We start from the raw sequence: 24,221 nt of genomic DNA on the forward strand, positions 1-24,221 counted from the left end.
CTCATAAATGATGTGAGTTAGCAACAGTTACTCGTGGCTGTTAGGGCAATTTTAACCTATTTTTAACCAGCCCCCATCTCCTGTTTATTCTAAAAATGGTGCAAAACGTCAATATGGAGGAAAACAACGGTTTTGGGAAAATGAAAAGCGTTTGTGGTTTTTAATATTTAAAAACTTACTATAATGATGTATTATCTGGGCTCATAAAAATTTGTAAAAATGGAATAAGGTATTGATTTTGATAATTTTCACCTAAGCGAAAAAACGCCGCCAAGTTGGCGATTTTCAAAGAATAAAATTTTTTAAATTTCATAGTTATTTGCCGGTTCTAAGGCCCAGATAATTTTTTGCGGCAAAATGACAAATATAGTTTAAAATTGCAGCTAGCTTCAAGTGTAGGGTATTTAAACTGCGGTTTTTTTATTTTCTTTGGCGAAAGAGCTTCAAACAACTATGTTAATAACACGGTATTGGCTGTTTTTTTTTTATTTTATATTAGACAACTACCAACAAGTCGGTTAATAATTAGATGTCAAAAATTTTCAATTATATTTTAGATCTATTTTTTTATAATTTTTAGTTCTTTCATTCAGATTACCTTAAAAAAACTCAAGATAAATGATACAGATGAAGTTTTTGATTATTTGAAGTAAAGTGAAAAGTTTTTTGACATTGAAGTATAGCTTAGGGAAATACAAATTCTATGTGACATATTCAGTTTTGTCACGAAACTTTTCTCCCTCAATCAGAAGTTTTGATAGCTGTTTCCTGGTTCAAACATTTAATTTCCTGTCGCTAAAGATTTCTCTTATCGAAAATGGAAATGAATGCAATTCATCTATTTTTTTTAAAAAAAATTGGTTTTTAGACATCTCTAATAGATTTAGAATCACCAGAAGAAAAAAAAAATTCGTATAAAAAAGACAATGAGTATTCCAATCAAAAATTGAAATTACTTTGAAAATTGTTTTAAATTGAATTTTCCTTTATGATTTTGCATGAGGCACGAAAAAAAAAACATTTTGCGTTTGAGTTTAAAATACTATTTAGATATGATAGATTACATTTTTTGAAAAATACAGGAGTCTTGTCAGATATTTGAAAGTATTATCTGAAAGCTCTAAAAGAAAGATTTATCTAAGGTTAATGGGTATATATATATATATATATANGTGTGTGTGTGTGTGTGTGTGTGTGTGTGTGTGTGTGTGTGTTTATCCTTTGTTTAATCATAAACACAATCTTAACTCAAAAATATGCCAATAAAATAAATGCAAATATGAGCAAAGCAATAAATCTTTTTTAAATCTAAGTTTGAAATCAGAATTTGTTTGATTCAGTAATATGAAATCAGAATCTTTTTTTTGTAACTTAACACTTTCTTCTCAATTTTTCAAAAGACTATATTCTCTTTTGAATTGCAATCATACAACTTTTTCACAACATTTTAAAACCTTGTTTTGAAAAGTCTGTCTTGAATCTTTTTATCCTGAGTAATAGTAAAGTAGGCTTTCAGTTCAAATAACAATCCAATTTTTCCTTCCTCGACTAGAAAGAGAGGTAAATAGTGAACAAACAGAGCGCAATCTTGAAAACTTCTCGCGTAATCCAATAGGCACGCATTTGGAAACTTGAAGATTATGTCTGCGATCGGTATAAAGATTTCACAACATAAGGAAAAAACCTTATCCATCAAAAAGAGATCGAAACTATTCATATAGTGAATGAAGTTCTCAGAAAAGAGCACTGCTACAAAATATATTTCCTGACCCATATATTGAGAAATTTCAAGAAAAATCTCTTTCATTGTTATGCATAAAGTTCAGTCTTGAGTTAACGTCCATGCTGTTCATGCCTCACAATTCTTAAGGAAAAAAATATTTCACAATGCACTTATATCTAGTACCTGAAATACTTTTATAAAAAAAATTTTATTCGAATAAGTCAACATAGTAAAATAAAGATAAATAATACTGCTAAATTAAAAGATATTTTAAGAAAAGTTTTATTTCAGCAAAATGTTAATTCAAGTGTGTATCATAATATAATAAATGTTCTTTTTCTTAAAGATCATTCGAAAAACTTTTCCTTTTTTAATTTTTCATTCTTAAGTGGTCCCTTAAAACTGTTAAACATGAACTGTTATCAAATAGTTTTCTATAAGAACTAGAACTAATTTAAAACTACCTTTTAAACTATGAAAAAGGTTGTTCGCCTCCGTGACTTTGGTCACAAGGTGCTGATCAGGCAATGCAAAATGAGCAAACTTCCGGTACCTTCCATGGCGAAGAACGATAAGTTCAGTGCCTGCCGTATATATTTAGTATGCTAATGAGTAGAAGTTTACGAGTCACAAAATTAAATTAAGAAATCGATGCTATGGTCTCCATTTATTTATTTATATCCAAATGTGTAATTCACTACGAAACGTTGACATATTTTTTATAACCTAATGATATACAAGTTGAATAAAAGTTTCACTTATTTTAATTTAAAAACAAATTAACTTTTTAAAGCCCAAATATTTTAGGTTTTGAATAACATTAAGCAATTTCCTTACATTTATTGAATTTAAAAATTAAACTACATGCTTTAATTAAATTCAAAATAAAACTAAAATTATAAGTCTATGTATACATGATATTAACATTTTCTTTTGCATATTGTGCTATTATGTAATTAACAGATTTCCGAAAGGTTTTACTAGGTTACTAGGTTAAAGGGGTTTTTTTTTTGAAAAATGGATTTTTGACTATATTACAGTTAATTCCATTTTAATCACCAAAATTTCACTCACAAAATTTTGAAAACGAAAACAATTACTTAGAAAAAATTATTATAAACTAATTATTATCAAATAGTTTTTTTATAAAACTAAAACTAATTTAAAAATACCTTTTAAACTATGAAAATTCTCTTCATGAAAATGTATATTATTATAAAATATTTTTACAGTAATTTTTACTGTCATCTTTCCCTCCATCAGGCTTACTCAACACCAATTTATTTCGATATTTTTCTATTATTCATCCCTTTGTGTGCTGACATTCCTCTTCCCTAGGAAGTTCATTCATAAATCGCATATTATATTTTTAAACCGACCTAATAAACAAAATTATTATTCTATTTTTTTTTTCCAGTTTCCTTTATGGAATGTTTCCCTTTTCCGCAGTCTGTGACAAAGTTTATTGATTGAAACACCCATTCTTTCCTTCGTATGGAGCAAAACGTACACTTGTTAAACACTTGTTTTGAATTTTGATCCTAGTTCATTGTCACATTTCATGTCTTCGTTCAACTGACAAAAAAATGCTTCGTCTATCTCGTCAATGTTTCGATAAATCAAGGCTCGTATTGGTTTTATAAAAGTATTACTTAATTTTTAAGTACATTTCAAGTAGGTAGGAGCTCGTGGTTTTGTTGTCCAGAGCATTCCTCGATAATAAAAAAAAAATACAACAAAAAAGCAGCTTGATTATAAAAGAATCGACCTGGATGAAAACAAAATGAAATGAATGTAAAAAGTAAGATAATTAATTGAATTTAATTATTTTTACTTTAAATTAATAATTAATAAATAATAGATTAATTATTATTTTATTGACTGATTATTATTTGATTGATTACTCAAATTTAAATTCTTTTTAAATAGAAATATTAATAATTCTCATTTGTAGATCATTTTTGAATCTGATATATTTAATTAATTACAAATTAAATTTTTAAAGAAAGCATTGGTTTACTTCACATTTTATTTTTACCATTATAGGGTTTATAGCTTTAGAAAGTTAGAAGTATGTATACTTTTATATAGACGTATTTTACTTAAATTCCATAAACGTATAATTTATCGCTCCAAAGTAATTGTAATATTTTATAAAAATTTCCAGATGCTAATAATACATTCAAAATGTAGAACGCAAACTTTGTTTGATCATTTTTGCTTTAGTAAATTATTGCTAAGCAATCACTCACTCGGAACAAATGATTTCAAAATCATTTCTTATTTCCATTTTTCTTCTTCTTCTATAGCTCTACAGCCCTTTGTGGGCCCTGGCTTGTTCCACAAATCTATTCCATACAGCCCTCAGTTTTGACTTCTCCCTCCATCGTCATTATTTCCAAGTCGTCAATAACTTCGTCCTTCCACCCTTTCCTTGGGTTGTCTATCACTTATATAAATCACTGAAATATAATCATGAAATCTGATAAATCATGAAAATCACTTAGATTATATTTATAATATGCAATAGAAATGTATTTATTTATTTATTCCATGTTGCATGGAAGTGCCCGCTTTTTTCTAACCGTAAACCTATTGTTTACATTTTTTTTTTAAATTTCGTAATCTATCTTAACGTATTCTAATTGAATTAAAAATGAATATTATAAATGAAAATTTCTCTGCGAAAATATTTCAGTTTTATTAAATAAATAATCCCAAAAAAACTGAAGTGGTAAGATATCACTTGATTGAAAACCTCATTAGCATCAAATATACGAATAAAAATAATATACGAATTGGAAACAACAGTTGACACGTTTCAAGCGTTCAAAAATAGACGTCTATTTACAAGACTTGTCAGGTGTGAATGAAAAGAAGCAAAAGTGATTCTTTCTTTAAATCATTTTTGTTTCTTCTCATTCACACCTGGCCAGTCTTGAAAATGGGCTCCTATTTTTAAACGCTTGAAACGTGTCAACTGTTATTTCCAATGTATATTTTAACTTTACTATACGAATAATATACGAATTGGGAGCAACAGTTGACACGTTTCAAGCGTTCAAAAATAGACGTCCATTTTTAAGACTTGTCAGGTGTGAATAAGAAGAGGCAAAAGTGATTTGAAAACAAAAGTGATTCTTTTTTTTTTAAATCATTTTTGTTTCTTCTCATTCACATCTGGCCAGTCTTGAAAATGGGCTCCTATTTTTAAACGCTTGAAACATGTCGACTGTTATTTCCAATGTATATTTTTTAAAGAAAGTTTTTAATCAATTAGTTTCAATTGTATGTTAGAGAAAAGATCTAGCTGCTGTCTATTTATTGGTCAGAATACTAATCTATAAGATAGCAATAATTTAACTTTACTATATTTGATCCTATTATACAGGAATGTACTACGATATTTTTTCTTTTCTTAATATTTTTCGTATTTTATTATCGCAAATAATTTTAAAATTTCCACGATGCTTTCTTTTAGAACTATGTTCATTCCAGTTTTCAGTTCCACATAGTTTCCTAACCTTAAAGTTTTTAATCTATTTGAAAATCAAGAGAGAAACTGATTTACTTCCTTTTCCTATGACTGTTCACACGCTAATTTTAAAAGCATGTGAAATGTTGCCATAGGTAGAGAGTTTTGCTCTTCGTCATCTATAGCCCATTTCGATGGCCAATACAATGCGCCGTAGCTGGTACTAAAGACCTGTTTATACGATACAATGATAATTTCTCAGAACAATTGCAATCTATTTTTTATATGCAGAAAAATATTTTTAAAAAATCAAAAATACGCATGTTTTTTTAATGAAAAAAGAGATAATTTTGTCTCGCAGAGAATGCAAACGAAACACTAAAAAGCACTACGCTAAAACTGCCTGTTCATTTTTAAATAATTTCATTAACAAATTTTTATAATCATGTATTTATTTATTTTACATGTGTTCAAACGCGGAATATTATATGTCATTTCAAAACTGCTTAGTAATGGAATCACGTTTCATGATTTTCTTGGACGCTCCTCTGATTTGTCCTCAAATCATGGCTTATAAATCTGTCACTTTAGACATCATTATTAAACAGCTAAAGAGCAACATTAACGCAGATGGGGTCGACTAGATCCCTTTTACAAATTTTACGTGCTATCATTTGCTATCTAAAATAATTTTAATAAAAAAATTTAATAGATACATTAAAATATAACCTTTAAAACGCAGAAAATGCATAAAAAAGGCAAATAATAAAAAATCTCCAATGTATCTTCGTGTTATTTCCCTCATTTCCTCTTTTTACTTTTCTGTCCTCACGCCAAGCTTTTAACAATGGAATCGTCCTCTTCCTAGCCTCTTGTTAAAATTAAGATCAGTCATTTATTGTAGTTCATATACGTCACACTAGAGCTGCACAATGGGCTATTGGCGACGGTCTGGGAAACATTCCTGAGGATGATCCGAAGACATGCCATCACAATTTTGATCCTCTGCAGCGGGGATGGCACCCCCGCTTCCATAGCCCGACGACCTGCACGCGAAGTCGAGCACTTTACGGTAGAACAGTTTTAACGAGGACCAATACCGCACACCCTCGGTCCCTACGCAGACTGATGAAAGTGGTCACCCAACCGCACACTGACCGCAGCCAATGATGCTTGACTTCTGTGATCTGCTGGGAGCCGAGTCTTAACGATCAGTCCACTGCAAGACAAAATTAAGATCAGAGAAATTGATTTTGATCAGAGACCTATCCATCGAGAACTAAAAGAGCATTCTCACTGGATATTACATGCGAAAAAATCTTATTCAGTTTGTATGGCCCTAAAGACTTTAACACCATTCTATGCATCAGTACTTAGAACTGAACACACTTTACTATTAAGATTGTCAGAATTGCTGGAATAAAACTATACAAACGCATTCTTTTCGTTTTCAGAAGCTGCGCTCCAACTCAAAAATTATGCGTTTTTATATAGATTAGTATGAATGTAACTTTTAATGTCCTATTGGTGAAAATACTAGTCAGATACAAGCCAGAAGCACAGTATCAAATCTGTGGAAGCTTTTCTCATGTTTATATCAATCAATCAATTGAAAGTAGCAGCTGCCGTTTCTTGAATTTTTTTGAGTCTCAGGTTATTTTACAAAGTTTTTGTTTCAGTCGAAAATCAGTTTTATTTTTCGTGTGAAGTAGTGAATATTAGTTTCCTCTCATTAGTTAATTTGTATGATTTTCTAAATAGAGTTTAACCAGGAATTCATTTTTCATGCTATAATTTTTCCGTTTTATTAAATTTATATAATAATTATTAATATCTTATGGTTTTCAAGGAACTTAAATAAAAGCTCTAGGATCGTGTATTCGATTTGCAACAAACTTGATGTAATTCTTTCTTATTTTGAAAAAAAAATTTTTTTATTCAGTATGATTGTTTTTGAATGTCTTAAAGATCTCACCTTACTGATATAAAATCCCATAAAACTGATAATAGTGGGTGGATCTTCCATGTAAGTATTAGTAGCTTCTCTTTCTAAATAGCTTCTCTTTTTTTAATATGTTTCAATTGTATACATAATCTATTTTCGTACTTTTTTTATTGAAAAATTTCTTTGTACAAACCTTATACTTGTATTAAAATTTTTCACAAATAGAAAATAGGACTATAGAATAATTTATTTTTCATACAGTAGATACCTAACAATATTTGTGAGGTTTAAATATTTTTTAGGAAATTTCTGACCATACATATTTGAAAATAATACTTTTGAATCTTAAAAAAGAAAAAAGTCTAGATGGGGTGTTTCTGAACTCCCAACTACATTCCTGAATATTAAGTTATAAATCTTTGTCATTCATCAGCAACAAGTTTTAAGTGAAAATATGAAGAAAAAAAAATTTATTTTTTAAGCATTATTTTGGAATGATTTGTTATTAAAATTGTTTGGTGTTTCTTTGTTTTTCTCTTTATTTCATTTTTATTAACCTTTTCCTACATTTCAAATATTTTCTTAACATTTACCATCAGTTTGTGGAAGTGTCCTTCACATGATTTTGTTCTGAATTTTTTTACGTAGAATATTGGAGATTCCCGGAGAATAACAGTGTTGTATCAAGTGTAGGCAAATTGTTATATTTTTTTCTTTTTTCACAACGTCTGCTGCTATTTTCTTAATGCTTAAATGGTATCCCATAATTTTTTTATAATCAAGACTAATTCATGGTTAAAGTGATCTATCATCGGTTAAAGCATAAAGAGTATGGTGTGATTTGTGCTTAACTTATTAAGCATTTTATTCCTCTTTGTTACTGATTTTTCAGTGTCATAGAGATTTTTATCTGTTTTTTTTTTTTTTTTCGTATTTAGACGTTTTGAAAAATTCAAAAACTAATTATGATCAAATCTGAAGTGTTTTCAAATTTTGTCATTTTTATCAAATTTTTAAACATTAATATTAATTTCAAATTCTTTTTCCTTGCGTAAGCAAGTGATCAAACTTGCATTCCATTAAATAAGCTCACAAGAGCATCATTATTTCATACATAACAATTTCTGGTTTATCTAGTTTTTTAATTTGTATAATAAGATTTTTTTCAAAAGTCAAAAGCAAATTTTCTAAGTCCGATAAAATCACGTACCTGATTGTGTCTGATAGTTTATATCCAGCAATCTCATTTAACAGAATTAAAGGGCTAGCATATTTTAAACAAAATGTAAAAGCTGTTTTAATATTTTAAAACAATAACTAAATAGGGGCATAATCAGTTCTTAAACTTACCTAAAGTATATCTTCAAACAATTTGAAATTGCTGAACTAAATTAATTTGGTAATAATAACTTTTAAAAAAGGTAGTATCAAATTAGAATATAAAAAATAGAATATCTTATTCTATTTTTTATTCATGACCAAATATATGGTATGTATCAACTAGATTCATGAGATTTCTGATTAATTGTATCAATTGTTTTGTCAATAGTGCAGAGTCTTTGTTTTATCAACTTTGCTAGGTTTTACCCAACTCTCTCCTACAGGTAAATCTCTCAATTTTTTCATGTATAGACTTATAAAAATTCATTCATGTAAAAAACTTTCATCTTGGGGGAAAAAGAAATCCTTTAAAATAAAATTCATGGGTTTTTAAAAGATCGTTTGAACTACCCACAAAGCATTAATTGAAGAGAAGTTAACAAATTGATTTTAGAATAAGTGTTCTTAAATTCTAAGCTATAAGCTACTACTAAGCTATTTACTAAGTTATAAGCTACCATTTAGGATTTTATCTTCTATTTCTTAAGAAATCAAAAATATAAAGCTTGTGTAATGATGCTCTTTTCATAACAATGTGTTTTGCCAATATATATATATATATATATATAATATTAGATAAGAATAACTTAATAGAGTATAGAAATTGAGGGAAAAAAACGTTATAAATTATAAAAAGTTGAAATTGAATCAAGACCAAAACTTAAAATGTTGTTTTCTTGACCTTTTTTTTTTATAATCTTTTTCAATGTTGACTGTTTTTTTTTTTTTTTTTAATTTCTATAAATAGTTATTATGATACATAGAAATTTTTTAAAATGTAAGAAAAGTTCTCTTTATCTTGTATTAAACGTTTTGTAGCTTTTTTTTTAGCATGAAAAAACATGAAAAAGATTTTGTGAGTCTAGATATAAATGGGTATGAGCTTCACACCACCAAAAAAGTAAGCATTTTCTTTTCTTATTGCTTTGATTAAATGAGTTTACTATTTGTTTTAATTAAATAAAATTGCAATTTGTTACAGTAACTTAAAATGTTCTAAATAATGCTGTTTAATTTAAAAATAGTCATTTTTCTCATGGCCAACTATAGCATGCAAAACAATTATCTAAAAGATTTTTATTAGTTGACAAGGGAGTAAAAATAACTTTTTATTTTAAAAGAATATAAAAATTTTATATACATTATCATAACTTAAATGTATTCTTCTCGAACTTTTGTTTTTTGACAAATGTATCTTTGACAAAAATCAATTTATCCTTTTGAAATCTTTTATGTTGTTTTATTTTTCCTGTCATTTATTTTTCCTGCCACTATTTTTCAGCGAATTCTAAATTTTAATTTACAAATCAGGTACTCATAAACTTGAACAAATCTTATTGGATACTGAACTCCTTTACCTGTCACTTAAAAAAAGAACTAAACATCAAAACATTTAATTACATTCATTCAAAGTTGTACAATGAAATGACAGTAAAATTTTCGAATGTTATTTTTATTGCATTTGTATGATTAAACAAAATATCCTGATAACTGGAGTTCTTTGTTTTCTAAATTTTAAAGATATTTTCTTGTTTTGATGAACATTTTCTTAATGTTATTATTTGTTATACATTCTAAGATATTTACTGTATTAATATATATATTCACTGTATTAATATATATATTCACTGTATTATACATTTAAATTAACTATTCTGCGTATTTTCTATATAAATTTTATACATATACATATGAAATATACTAGAAATATATATTATCTTGTTAAGAATCAATTACAGCTTTTACATTTCAACAGAATTTTGGCTTAAATGTTGTAAAAAAAATTTTCAATATAGTCAGAGCCGGATTATACCTTTCGTAGGCCCTAGGCATAGCCGTTTTTGGGCCCTCCCTCCTTTCAAAATATATACTAAAATTTTCTTGCATATATTTTTTAACATTTTTATTAATATAGATTTTAATTTACAAATTTGTTTATCGAACTTTATCTGCAATACCGACATACTGCCGATATTGCAGTTGATATCGATAATACCATTATGATTAGTTCGATCGATAACTGTGTAAACACTTCACGTCAACAATACTACAACAAACCAGCAAAGAAAACAGTGAAATTGATAGTGAGATTAATTACAAGAAATATTTACGCTATTTTAGATGTATTAATTTTTAGAAATGACTAAAAGGCGTAAAGCTTATAGTGATTTGTGCGATAATTTCGGTTTTCTTGTTCACCTAATTATTATTATTATTTTTGATTAACGATAAAATTACATACTATTACTGGTTTGCAAGAATAATTCAGGATTTTTATATAAGCTAGATATACCTGCATGTTTATTTAACCCTTTGAGGCAAAATTTTCATTAAACATATTTTTCATTTTCATTTTGTTTTCATTTTGCCAAAATAAGTGAAAAATATTTCATTTAGCACTGTCCGGTTCCGAAATAAAACATCAGGCACCACCGTCTCTTTTTTGATGTAAAGGTAAAATTTCTAAGCATGACTTACTTCCAAACAATAATTTTTCAAATTTGCAGTTATTTAAATCTAAAAGAAAAAGTAATTCTTCATTGGAATTTCTATAATTTACAAAATCAATTATTGATAAATTAAATTATTGATAAATAAATATAAATGGAAAAAAAATACATTTTTTAAATGCTTTTTTTTTTTATATTTTAAAGCAAATGTAATTCTGAGAATCCAATAAATTTTTTTAGTAACTATTAGACTGTTTTTTATAATTAAAAAATACCAAAATGTATTAGACCTAATTATTACCTAATGATTATAGCTAAAGAAAAAAATGCATATATAAGAGACACACTGCTGTCCTATCTGCACCAAAGGGTTAATCCGTAATTTGAAGTGTTAAAAAATTTTTAGCTTCTGTTTGTTTTAATATATTTTATCATAAATTTTTTATGTATATAAATATGGATTAAAGATAGTTAATTTAAAAAAATTCCTAAATTTATTCTTTTGCAAAAGTATTATAAATAAGAAGATTAAGAGATAAAATTATTAAAAATTTTGCAAAGGTATTACGGATAAATTTATTAATCATTATAAATATTTTGTTTCTTTCAGAAACCTCCGAGCAAATTTGGTAGCATCAGTTCAGCAGTTTTATATGGCTTGTGTTCCTTCTCCATGGCTTTTGCAAACAAAACTGTCATCAGTGTTTACAAATTTAATTTTCCATTTTTCATCATGGCATGCCAAATGATTTTAACTATCATTTTTCTTGAAAGCTTGAAAAGTTTTAGAGTAACAAATATTCCAAAATATTCTCTAAAATTAGGTTTGTTTTCTTCTGTTTCATTTTAACTGTTAATATTTTTACACAACAAGTGATTTTTGCTTTGTTTCTTGTATCAATGGCTTTAAATGGTTCAAATACAAGGCTTTAGTAATTTTAACTGTCTAAGTTTTCTTGAAAAAATTTAATAAACATGGGATGAACATATTGCTCAAGGAGTAATAGATATATTAATGCTGCAGTGTTAAAAAATGTGTGAAGGCACAAGTAGTATAGTTGGAAATGATAAAATGTCTTTTAGTAATAAGGACAGTATTTGATATGCTACTGATATGATTTTTTGATTGATTGTTTTTTTCTAATACATAAATTACAACTATAGTGATACAGACATTTTAGTACTTCATTTTATTTGTCTACTAATAATTTTTTGCATTAAGTCAAAACTTAATTAATTATTTTTTTATTTATTACATGGTTCGCAATTTAAATCAGGATAATACTAATGCCATAGTTCTGTAATTCTATTATTCTGATAATATATAACTAGCCTTAAATCTTGTGTTAAATTTAATACAACTTAAACCTACTTATCTCCTTAAAATAAAATTTGTGTCTATAAGTTTATGTATTCTTGGAGAAAGGAAAAGCTATGGATGGTGTTTTCAATATAAATGTAAACAATGACAATCTCAAGCTCTTGATCTGCTCTATTTCTGGTTAGGAAGTATACAGTTGCTTACTACTGCTTATTCTGCACTGCTATATTTTCAAACAGATAATTTTGTTTTTAGTAAAAGAAATAAATTATATAATTTCTGAGCTCAAATCTGACGTATTTCATAAAATATTAATGATATTAAGTAATTCTGGTGAGTTTGAAGTGAAGTGAAAAAATTTTTTAGTTATTTTAAGATGTATTGTTAAAAAAAGGTGACATAGTTGCTAGATTGAGAAAGAACTTTTTTTTTTTTTTTGACAGTTTCGATTTGGCCTCTTTTCACTTGTTTATTACCGTTTGTTCTTGGTGCAAGAAAAGAACCATCATACGTTAGTATTAGCATATTATTTGAGCAGCGAGATTAAGTTCATTTTGCAAATAATCATTAAGGTATAAATTTTGAAGTTGGTATAGTGTTAAAAAATTTAGAAGTGTCTTATGATGATGATTGTTATTATTATTATTTTCAAATGACAATTCTTAAGTCTTGAAATGACAGGTCTTTAAATGACGATTATTTTAAACACAAATAATAAATCATGTGACAAATACAATAAATGCTACTCAAGAAAGTCTCAAAACACAATGATCAAGTTGCGAGCCAAATGGCTTCAAAACACACCAAAGACAGTTACCTGGAAGCATAGGCAGTAAAGAGCTTGCAGCTCACCCTAGTGTAGAAATATACCGTCCATTTTCAAATTTCTTGTATTCAGCAGCAGTGGCGTACGCAGAATTTTTTCAAGGGGGTGTTCATAATTTTCTGAAACTACTAAAAGAAATTCGAGTCTGTAATAAAGCACTATTATTTCCCTAATTTAGACAGCTAAACAATTTTGACTTTTTATTTAGACAACATTGTTTGGTTAAATTTTGATTTGATTTTTTAAGTTTAAGAACATAATGTAATATCTTCTGAAAAAAGTCCAATGTCATATGGGTGGGAAGTAACACTTTGAGGGCCACTTTCACATTCATCAGATTTTGTTATGCTAGAAACGTTTTCTTCAACGAAAGTATCACATTTCTGTACAACAGAAAAACTTACATTGATACTAGATGCTGTCACCTCACTAATTTCAGGTCGTGATTTTTTCTCAAAATAATTAAAAATTGTTAAATTCTTACGTTTTGACATCCTAAAGATCCAAGAACAGTAAATATATATATTGGCACAGAAATAAATGCTATGCTCAGGGCCGGCGCGTACGCGGGGACCTAGGCCATTCAAATTTTTGGGGCCCTTCGATTAAGTTGTTTTTCTCGTATATTTTTTATTTATTCAAATATAAAAGTATTTATATATCTTTTCATTTCAGAAAGCATGTTTAAAATTAAAATAAATAATAATAAATTGAATTTTACTTTATTTTGTTAAATTAGAACTAAATTTTAATCATAACATTTTGAAAAAATTTTAATATATATTTAAAATTGATTTTTTTAAAAACAATCATTGTTTTTCTTAATTTTTTAAAATTTATTTTCAAAAAAATCCATTTTAAGGGGGCCCCTAATTATTTGATATTACATCATCCACTGTACTCCGGTTCCCCTTTTATATAATTTTTCACCGCATCTCCAAAATTCTCGAATTGTCTCAAAGACAACAGCACGTCTAGGATTACAGAATCATCGCGTAAAGATCTCGCGAATGACAGCCAGTCTCGAAAACTATACTGGCAGGACAGAAAAGAACCAGTCCGTAACAGTATCACGTGAATTTGGTTTCAAAAGTACAACCCTATTATAGTAAATGTTTTTTCAGTATTCTGAGAAATACCGTGAGAAAAAAAAGTAGGCATAAGGCAGATAAAAATATATTGTCTTAAAAAATAATAGCTCGCATAATTTCTACTAAAATTTCTATTTTTGCCATTTTGTCTGAGCTCAAGGGGGGGTGTTTAAACCCCTAAACCCCTCCCTTGCGTACGCCACTGTTCAGCAGTATTAGGATACCTACCTACACATGTATTCTTTTTCGGTATCATCAAAACTATTCTTTACATTTGTTTTTACCATCATTCTATTATCTGAACTGCTCTTTAGATTATGTATGTAACATTGTAAAACTTTACTCAAACGTTTCAAATACATTTAATATTTTTCTGTACTTTTTAACATTTTTAAAATTTATTCTTTTATATTTATTATTTTACATTTAAATTGCACGTTTTAAGTCTGTAAAATATTAAATATTTTTAAAAATGAACTAGTCATCTAATAAGAATCAAAATAATCTGAATTATATTTTAAAAAATCTGATTTAAATAAATAAAAAAAATCACGATTTATTTTTCAAACCTTATTTTATGTAGCATTGTTGTGTGTTATTATTAACCTTGTTTGGTTATGTAATATTGACTTTGATTATGTCTTTAATTAGTACAGTAAACTACTTTTATGGCTTAAAAGTAGTTAAAGGCTTAAACTGCTTGTAATTATTACAAACAGTATAATAATTTCTTTAATGTTTATGCATGCATAATGTGCACATGCTATATGAACATAATTAATATAATTATTGTATTTAGTAATCTTTTTTACTAATTATTTATCGATAATTTATAATTACTTTTCTAGAAATTTTTTGATCCTCTAAAGTGCACAATATGACTTTGTGAACTATTATTTCTTCAAATAACAATGTCTTACTCCTTTCTTAAATACATTTAAAAGTTTTAATGCATAAAAAATTAGCTTCATGAAAGAAGATAATAAATGGCTATTGTAGTACAGATAAGCTAACAGAAATGGCCAATTTCAGAAATCTTAAGCGCAATTGCTGGTTCTCCCCCTTCAATCATCATTTGTATAATGATCACTCAGCGAACAACTCAAGCCTTGTTTTTTCCTTTCTAATCTCATTCATTAAAAAATAGGATGTTGTTGATGTTTAAGACATCTGCATTTTCTAATACAGTTATTGTGTCTTGAAAATAACTTTTGCTTCTCTTCAGGCTTTCAATTATAACAATATTGTTATAGATGGGTTCATCTGAAAAATAAATATTAATATTTACAGGTTTAAAAAAATAAATAAAAAAAAAAAACTTGAATGATAAAAATACATTCAAATATGACCTAAGTATTGTTATTAATGAGGCAGATTTATTGTCATAGACAGTTTTCATCGTATTTTAAGAAATTTTATTTAAAGTAGGAAAATAAAAAACAATATATAAAATAGAAAATAACAAATGAGGAAGAAAAAAAATTTTTTTTTAAATATGTTATATTTTTATTTGTCTTCCTTTCATTTTTTTACCTATTTTCTACAGCAATAGAATCAATATTTTCCAATTTTTTTTCTATTAAATAGCAATTTTAAATTCTAATATGAGCCAATTGAAACATCATTTTACTTTAATTGTCCACTAAAGTATTAACCATTACCTACTATTGCTACTAAACTATTATCATTATAATAGAGGTAAGATGTATTAGAATTATTTTGTTATTAATGTTTTTATCAGTATAATGAAACTGATTTACTCTGACAAAGATTACTGTTGCACTTTTAGAAATTTTATTTAATTTATTTATATATTGTATCAATAAAATATAAAAATATCCTTTGTAAAGTAACTTTTAATCTATAGTTTTAGACTTAACAAAAGCAAATTATATGAATTACTGCAAATGTGAAGACTAATGAATATTTTGTTGATTTATAAAAATATGCACAATATCTGTTTTCCATTTTTGATTGGATTAAATTAAACTTGACTGTTTTTTATATGTTATGTTTTTTTATAGAACAAAGAAATTATTATTTTAATTTACATGTTCTTCCATATCTTTATTATTTTTTACATTTTACTATGTATTTATTTTTAAAGCTATTTGTCCTTTTTTTAAACTAAAAACTTTAAGTTCTGGTAATTATTTACAACAATAATTAGTTTACATTTTATTTAGTTGTACATTGAAATGTTTAATCTTATTAATACAGTTAATCGAAATTCAGACAATATTTAATGTATCATTATTTAATTTAATTTTTCATCTCTTACTATTGCTTTTAAAAACTTCTGCTAAAATTATATTTTAACATAAGTAATTGAGTTAAATTACTTCTATATTATTTATTTCAGGTTTGTCATTTGCCTGGCCTGCTTTTTTTTATGCCCTGCACTCAGTCACTGCTCTATATGCCCTGAGTGGAATGTCTATTCCAATGTATGCTGCTGTAAAAAGATGTGCCCCAATAATAACACTTATTTTATCTGTGATAATATTAAAGAAACACCTCCCAAGCTATAGAATTGTAACTTCTGTTTTTCTAATATCAGTTGGGTGTATTTTAGCTGGTATGTATTACTAATTATATTTTGAAAAGTTAGTTATTTTTGTTAAATTAAATTAAAAGTAGACTTTTGGATTGATTTCAAATTCAAATATTAATTTCATGTTTTAGCAACTTAATTTACTTAAAAAGTAAAATTAAAGGAATAATAATTTTTCTTATATTTTTTGTTTATTTTCTTTGTCTATCAACAATGTAGCAATTGACTTATTAATATGAATTATTTTATACGAATATGATGATGATGTAATACTCATAAGTATTATATCTAGTCTATCAATATTGCAGCTAAATGGATAAATATGTTCATTGCAAAAATAAATGGCTGCGCTTTGCGCTCCCGTGCCACACGTCCTGGGTTCGATCCTCGGGCCGGGCGTGGTTGACTCAGCCTTTCATCCCTTCAGTGGGTCGATAAATGAGTATCAAGCAAACTTGGGAACTAAACACTCGGGGTTCCGCGTTTGGCTGACCAACGGGCCGGAACATCTGCTCCTGCACCCCGGTGCCCAAGGTCAAAAAAACTGAGAAGGGCACAGTAGGCCTTGGCCCTCTATGGGCTGTAGTGCCACTGAGTTTAGTTTAGTTTAGTTTAGTAAAAAATAAATGACTCATTTCTGTGTAAGATATATTTATTAATGATTGATAAAAAAAATATCTCACATTTTTTTCTTGAAAATAAATCAGTTATCAACTACTTACTAATAAGATTTAATAAATTTCTTCATAATTATGTAATTTAAAAAATTGCTGCATATTTTGTTCTACTAACTATTTCATTGGATTTTATTTATTTCTTATTAATATTACAAGTTTCATAATAATATTTTAAGTAAAAGCAGCATCTCTTATTTTTCTTTTATTATAGCTTATTATAAAGTTTGTATAGTGCATGTTTTTAACTTTAAATTGAATAATTGATAAACTATTGTTTCTCTTACTACCTTTGAATTAATAGTTTTCAAAGTATGAAATTAAGAGTAAATTTTGTTATTGCCTCTGAATTTTTGAAACATTAAAAAATAGCAATGGCCTCTTAGGACTCAATTGTTTCGCTCATCCTCAGTTTGCTTCTCCGAGCCATCCTATTGATAGTTAGCTGGGATGAAGATGTTCTGAGATATTTTTGTAATTTTTATTATGGCTATCAAAAAAAGTTTTATTGATAGTTTTCCCCCAAAAGAATCAATTTTTTTTTTAAGCTGTTTCATTTCAGCTTGAATTATTCATAACTCTTGCCTCCTTCCCTACCTTTTCATTTCACCTTTTTTTTTAGTTGAAAGATTTATTCCATAATTATAGTTAATCGTTATAATTATTTTATTTCCTTTATTTGTTTTAGGTCTAGGAGATTTACAATTTGACTTGCAAGCATATGCCTATGGTACTTTTAGTGTTCTTGTGCAAGCATTATATTTGACATTGTCACAGAAACATCTGGAAAATTCAACTGCCTTAAACATTTTATATTTAAACAGCTATAATACAGTTCCTCTTTACATATTTTTGTGTTTGTTCTCAGAAAGTGTAGAAATCCTTAAATATGGAAAGTTTACAGGTACGGCTAAAACTTATCTTTAACATTTTCAATTCTTGTATTTTATAATCAATATCTATAAGAACTACCTTTATCAAGTTGGTTTATTTCAGGTTATTTTATGTAAAAAATGACTCACATATAAATTTCTATATAATTCATTTAGGATATTTCTTTTAAAAAATACCTCACTAAAGATAACATTTTCAAAAGTCACCACGAATTGAATTTCTAAGTATTACTCCTAGTACTCGCTTACATTTGAAATGTATACCAGCTTGGCTTTGTGTCTCTTTTTTACAACTCTCATATTGAATTTTTTTTTTTTGTTTTTTGTTTTTTTGAATTACGCCCGTCATTGTCTTCTCAGACATAAGGCGTCTTGCAGTCCAATACAATACTGAAGTAGCTCCAGAAGGTGAGAGGGCACAAAAGTCATCAGAGGAACGAATGTCAAGAAGAGAGGGGCAATCAAATAAATGCTCCCCAGTCATAGGCGAAGTGTTACGGAGCACACAAAGAGGTGAATTGACCAAGTTAATTTTAAATAAATGGGCCTGCAAGTAGTCATGTCCGGTAATTAATCTAAGGCAAGCAACTCCCTCAGCTCTGGGAAGGAGGGAAAGGTGAGAGCGCTGCTGGTCATCAAGAAGGCTAGCCCAGGATTTTCCATCAGCTAAGTCCCTAAGAGCAGATATTGTTCTGTGCCATAGCAGATATTGTTCCTAAGAGCAGATATTGTTCTGTATATTGAATTTGTAATCCAGTATTCTTTTCTACTTTTAACAATTAAACAATGAGGAATCACAAAGCAACAAGTATTTAAGAATTCAAAAGACTGATTATAATTAATAATACTTTGTTATATATCTCTACAATTTTATATTTCTGTTGCTATCATAAGTTATTTATTTCTTCATTCCTGTATTTATATATATATTTATGTATATACAGTCGAACTCGTTTATAACGAGCACAAAGGGACCATAACATGTACTCGTTAAATCCGAGTGCTCGTAATAAACCGGTCCTTAAGGCAGGCGTGCAACCAGAAGAGGGGGGAGGTCAAATTATTGAGTTTACATAAAATTTAATTAATACTTACTTTAATTAAATACTTTTCTTAATTTAATGACAACTATTCCCCCCCCCCCAACCAGCAAAAAATTTCTTGTTGCGCTACAGTCTTAAAGGAAAGAAGCAATAAACGGAAAGAAAAATAAAGGAAAAGATTCTTACCAAAACATTTATTTTTTTCATTAATCTACATATTTAAAATAATAGTTTGTTAGCTTACTTTGAAGTTTCAGTTCGCTGTTTTTTTTTATTTCGCGCGCATTTCTTATCATTTTGAAAAAAGGATTGCAAGACAGAAAAATATTGCTTGCTAAAACCGGGTTTTGCTCGTTAAAAGCGACTTCTGTTCCATAGACTTAACATTCATCCAACCAAATATTCTCGTTTCCCTCGGTAAATCCGAGTTCTCGTTAAATCCGAGCTCGTTATAAACGAGTTCGACTGTATTTATGTATATTATGTGTTTATATAGCATTTTACAATTTTCAATTGTTCTGCATTAATTGTCGTTTCTAGTAATTTTAAAGTTAAAGCTAAACTTTTACTTATTTGGTTAATTCCATTTTTGCTAGATGCATATTAGATAATTAGTTTTTTAACAATAAGAGAATCAAATTTGAAAGTTTTGATCTTTAAAATATTTTTATAATGAATGACTTTCTTTGTTCTTGCATGATTTATTTTATTTTTTTTCAGATTATGGATTTTTATTATGCCTGGGCATACAGACTTCCATGGGAGTTCTACTTAATTACTCATTATTTTTATGCACTGCTAAAAACTCAGCTTTAACAACTAGCTTAGTTGGTGTAATCAAAAGTATTTTACAAACTGTTATAGGGTTTTTTACATTTGGTGGAGTGAAATTTAATCCTTTAAATGTCTTTGGTATTACCCTCAATTTGTTTGGAGGCATATTATATTCATATTCAAAATATGTAGAGAAAACCTGAAACCATTTGTTACTTAGTTTGAAGTTTATATTGTAATAAAATATAGTTATTTTACATTGTCTTTGTTACATCATTTTTTAAATATAAATTTAAAGTCTTCTACTTGTTTAAAAATACCTTTTAAGTTTATTAATGCTGTTTATTATTACTAAGTTTATTAGTAGGTATTAAAAATAAATCTGGCTGTTTTAGAAACTTTAAACTCTTAAGTACAATAAAAATAGTTGGATTTTTACTTTAACGATCACAGAAAAAAATTGGATAGCTTAATTGGAAAGTTAATTTTCTGCTATTTTATTTTGAATCTCATTTTATTTGCTTAGAATATCTGAAATAATATAGTAATTAGACAACAAACTGAGAATTTAAAATTTTAATAATCTGAATATAGTGTGTATTTTCTTAAATGAAATGTATTTATGCTTAATTTTTCATTAGTTATGCAACGCAACATAATCTTTGTGCAACAAATTACAATGCAACATAGTCTTTGGCTACATAAAATTTTAAATTATCCCACGTGATATCAGATTTTCTTCTTTTTTTGCCAATTTTTAAAAAAATTTGGAACAAAATAATAAATGCTGAATCCTAATAAACCTATGGTTGGTAATGTTCCCCATTGTCATAATTTCGAGGCAACCAATCATTACCTATCGATGAAGAATCGTGTCAGGAAAATCATCCAGACAATATCATTTTGGGCAACAATTACATCGTTTATTTAAACATGATGAAAAAAATTATTTTGAATTGACTTCAAATAAAGATAAAAAAAATTCTGATATGGGTTTGATTTAACTATTTGTCTTTCTGGTAAAAAGAAATTAATTAAAATTGGCTACAAAAATAAAAATTTAATATAGCATGTTTATTTTTTTGTTTGTTTTTTTTAAAAAAAGATACATTGTATATATTCTGGTAAGAGTTGGAAAAAGTTCCTGTGATGAATCAGACTTCCTTATTACGAAGCCTTTCTATAACTAAAAAGATGCTATTGGTAAGTTCAAAAGCCATGATAATTTTAATTACCTCAAGAATAAATTGAAGATGTACAGTGCACAAAATAAAAAACGGATCACCCTTATTAACTTTGGATCGAAAACACAAAACCGTACTTTCTCTTAATAAATATACTCTTTTTTTTTTCCTCCTGCGGATTTGGATTTTTGTCCCCCAAAATATGGTCCTCATAGTTTGATCAGGAAACCGATTCAAAGTTAGGAAGTATTTCACCGTATCTCGAGAACTTTTTGAGTGAATTGAAAATTTCTTGCACACAGTTATAAAATTCGTTTATCCAAAGATAATTCTATTCAAAAAATAAATTTTAGTAAATATTTATTATTTTTATTTATTAAATAACAGTCGAAAAATTTTTAATTGTAAGGTATACAATTTGTAATTTTGCGAATGTCTAATTTTACATATCAAAATACAAAATTTGAGCAAAATCGGTTGAATAGTTCTTGAGAAATCGAATTTTAAATGTCTGACTTTCTTGAAATTCAATTTCTCATGAACTATTCAACCGATTTCTCTCTAACTTTGTTTTTTCTCATGTTCTTTGTTTTTTCAAATTATATTCTTTCAAATAATGCAAGAAATTGTATACCTTACATTTCAAAATGTTTTCCACCATTCTTAATTAAAATTATAAAAAAATAATAAATATTTACTAAAAGTTTTTTTTTTTTTTTTTTACATGAATAAGCGACTTTCATAATTGCGTGCAAAAATTTTTCAATTCGCTTAAAAACTTGAGATATAGTGAACTACGCACGAAGTAAAATTAAGGGGTCCTAACTTTGGAGCGCTCTCTTGACCAAACAATTCGGGCCATATTTCCCAGATTTCGGCTACCCCTATATTTTGAGAATCAAAATTTTGAATCTGTGGAAGAAAAGAAGGTACGTTTTTGTGTCTGATTTCGTAACTTAAAATATCGTCTGCACTTATTAATTATCATATTTTAAGTCACCCCCTCGAGCCATTAAGATTGAACATGAAGATCCGATCAAAAGTTAATCAGGGTGACCGTTTTTTTTTTCTTGCACTCTGCTCTTCCAAAAACAAGAATGCAGTAAAAATTGATGAAAGAAAAACGGAAAACGTGACATTCTGTGGTTCCATATAACTATCTTTTCAAAGACATCGTAAGAACGGCTCTTTGTCATTAAAAATCAAGGATGGTAAATTTTGAACATTGCTAAGATAAGGTTGGTGATAATGGTTTAAAACATCTTCTGAACAGGAACGAAAATGATACTTAACACGCCCCCAAGAAATTCTAAACCAAATCGTTAATGTGAGTGGAGAGATGAGTCAAGAAAAAAATCGGCTGCTAGCTAATTGTTTCTCAATAATGTGTAATGACACTTACAATGTTTCTGAAACTGAACAATCCCATACAAGCACAACCATCCCCCAAATATCTCTAAGTTATTTCTAATTCATGCAGTTATCTCCCTATATCTAACTATTTATCAGAAATCTAGCGGAAGCAATTGTGTGATTCTCAGCAGATATTTGAATTTCTTCAGTATATGTCAGAAGCATTGATTAGATCCCCAGTTGCCAGGAAACTTGTAAAATACATTTTTGATGGTTTAAACCATCAAAAAAGAAATAAATTTATTTCTTTTTTGGTTGAATTCAAATGTATTGAATTGTAGCAAATATGTTTCGTCGTGAATACAAAATTTAAAGGTTTTCTAATTTTTGATTAACCGTATTTACGTAACAGCAAAGCTTTCAGAAACGAATATTAACGGTTTAAAAAAAAAGTTTAGGAAGTTAGTGTCAATCAAAAAAAAAAAAAAAAAAAAAAAAAAAAAAAANAAAAAAAAAAAAAAAAAAAAATATCCATTGCGGTAGCGCAGAAAATGATAATAATAAATAAATAACGCTATATACGAGTTTCCAGGCTATAGGACGTGAGTTAGAGGAATATCATATTGCTTTTTCGAGAGCTGTTCATTGTGTTTTTTTCTAATATGTGTCTCCCGATTTGGAATTACATACACTCTGCATCCTCCTACTTCTCGGATTAAGAACAATAATTGTCCGAGGGGAAAATTGCAGCACCCGTATCGCTATTGCCTTCTACTTTTTCTCAAGAAGTCATGCGTGAACCAAGGGCGGCGCCAGTAGGGGGTCAGGGGGGGCTGGAGCACCCCCGTCGGGCATGGCCAGCCCCCCCATCGGGAAAAATTTAAAGTCTCGTCGGGAAAATAGTCTGGTCACATTTTTTTTTCTAAAAAATGTCAAAAATTCATTTACAAATGCCTAATAAAAATTTTTGTAGTTGACTTTTTATTTATTTATTTTTAAGAATTAGTAACAAAATTTAGTAAAATATATTGTAAATTCTATGTAATTGTAGTTTCACTGCACTACTCCTAACTTTGCTCATACATTGTTAAACTAGAGTCCGGATGCGATTAGACATGGTTGAAATTGAAGACTTTTCGAAGACCCATAGAAATCCTTTCCCCTCAAACACATCTTGATTTTCTTGGAAACTTATCTTTCAAACTGCTATTCTTTTTTCTCGAGAACTGAGGAGGGGATAGATAATCACCCCTCTTTACTGGGAGAATAACTGACAAAAGCCTGAGGGACAGAGAGAGAGAGGCAGGTCCTCTTTACAAATTCTTTTTTATGTAACATGTTTATTAATGGTTTATGGGATCACATAATTGCTTTGTGAAATTTTCAAGCAAAATGAAAGTAAAAGAATAAAATAAAAAAAATTCAGTTTTAATTTTTTCATTTTTTTAATACTTTTAAATGAGGAAAATCATTTACTTATTCGGATTCAAGGTTTATATTTTAATCAACGCATTAAATAAGCAGTCGGAAAAAAA

General features: G+C 27.9%; 1 protein-coding gene across 7 annotated transcripts in view; it reads left to right on the top strand.

Annotated features, from left to right (window-relative positions):
• LOC107449442 (uncharacterized) overlaps positions 1-20,406 on the top strand; it is a 40,124-nt gene extending 19,718 nt beyond the window's left edge. For 2 of the 7 annotated variants that reach the window (XM_043050230.2, XM_016064967.4), the window contains 5 exons: positions 9,355-9,424; positions 11,584-11,797; positions 16,574-16,789; positions 18,128-18,343; positions 20,096-20,406. In XM_043050230.2, coding sequence (XP_042906164.1) covers positions 9,355-9,424; positions 11,584-11,797; positions 16,574-16,789; positions 18,128-18,343; positions 20,096-20,352 — 973 coding nt within the window. In that variant the 3' untranslated portion in view covers positions 20,353-20,406. Of the gene's footprint in view, positions 1-3,173; positions 3,525-6,795; positions 7,225-9,342; positions 9,425-11,583; positions 11,798-16,573; positions 16,790-18,127; positions 18,344-20,095 lie in introns of those variants that run through there. The other 5 variants (XM_016064970.4, XM_071179737.1, XM_016064966.4 and 2 more) reach the window with 5 other exon arrangements.
• Positions 20,407-24,221: the final 3,815 nt, after the last annotated feature.

This window comes from Parasteatoda tepidariorum, chromosome 4 (genome assembly GCF_043381705.1).
Source record: "Parasteatoda tepidariorum isolate YZ-2023 chromosome 4, CAS_Ptep_4.0, whole genome shotgun sequence".
NCBI lineage: Eukaryota > Metazoa > Arthropoda > Arachnida > Araneae > Theridiidae > Parasteatoda > Parasteatoda tepidariorum.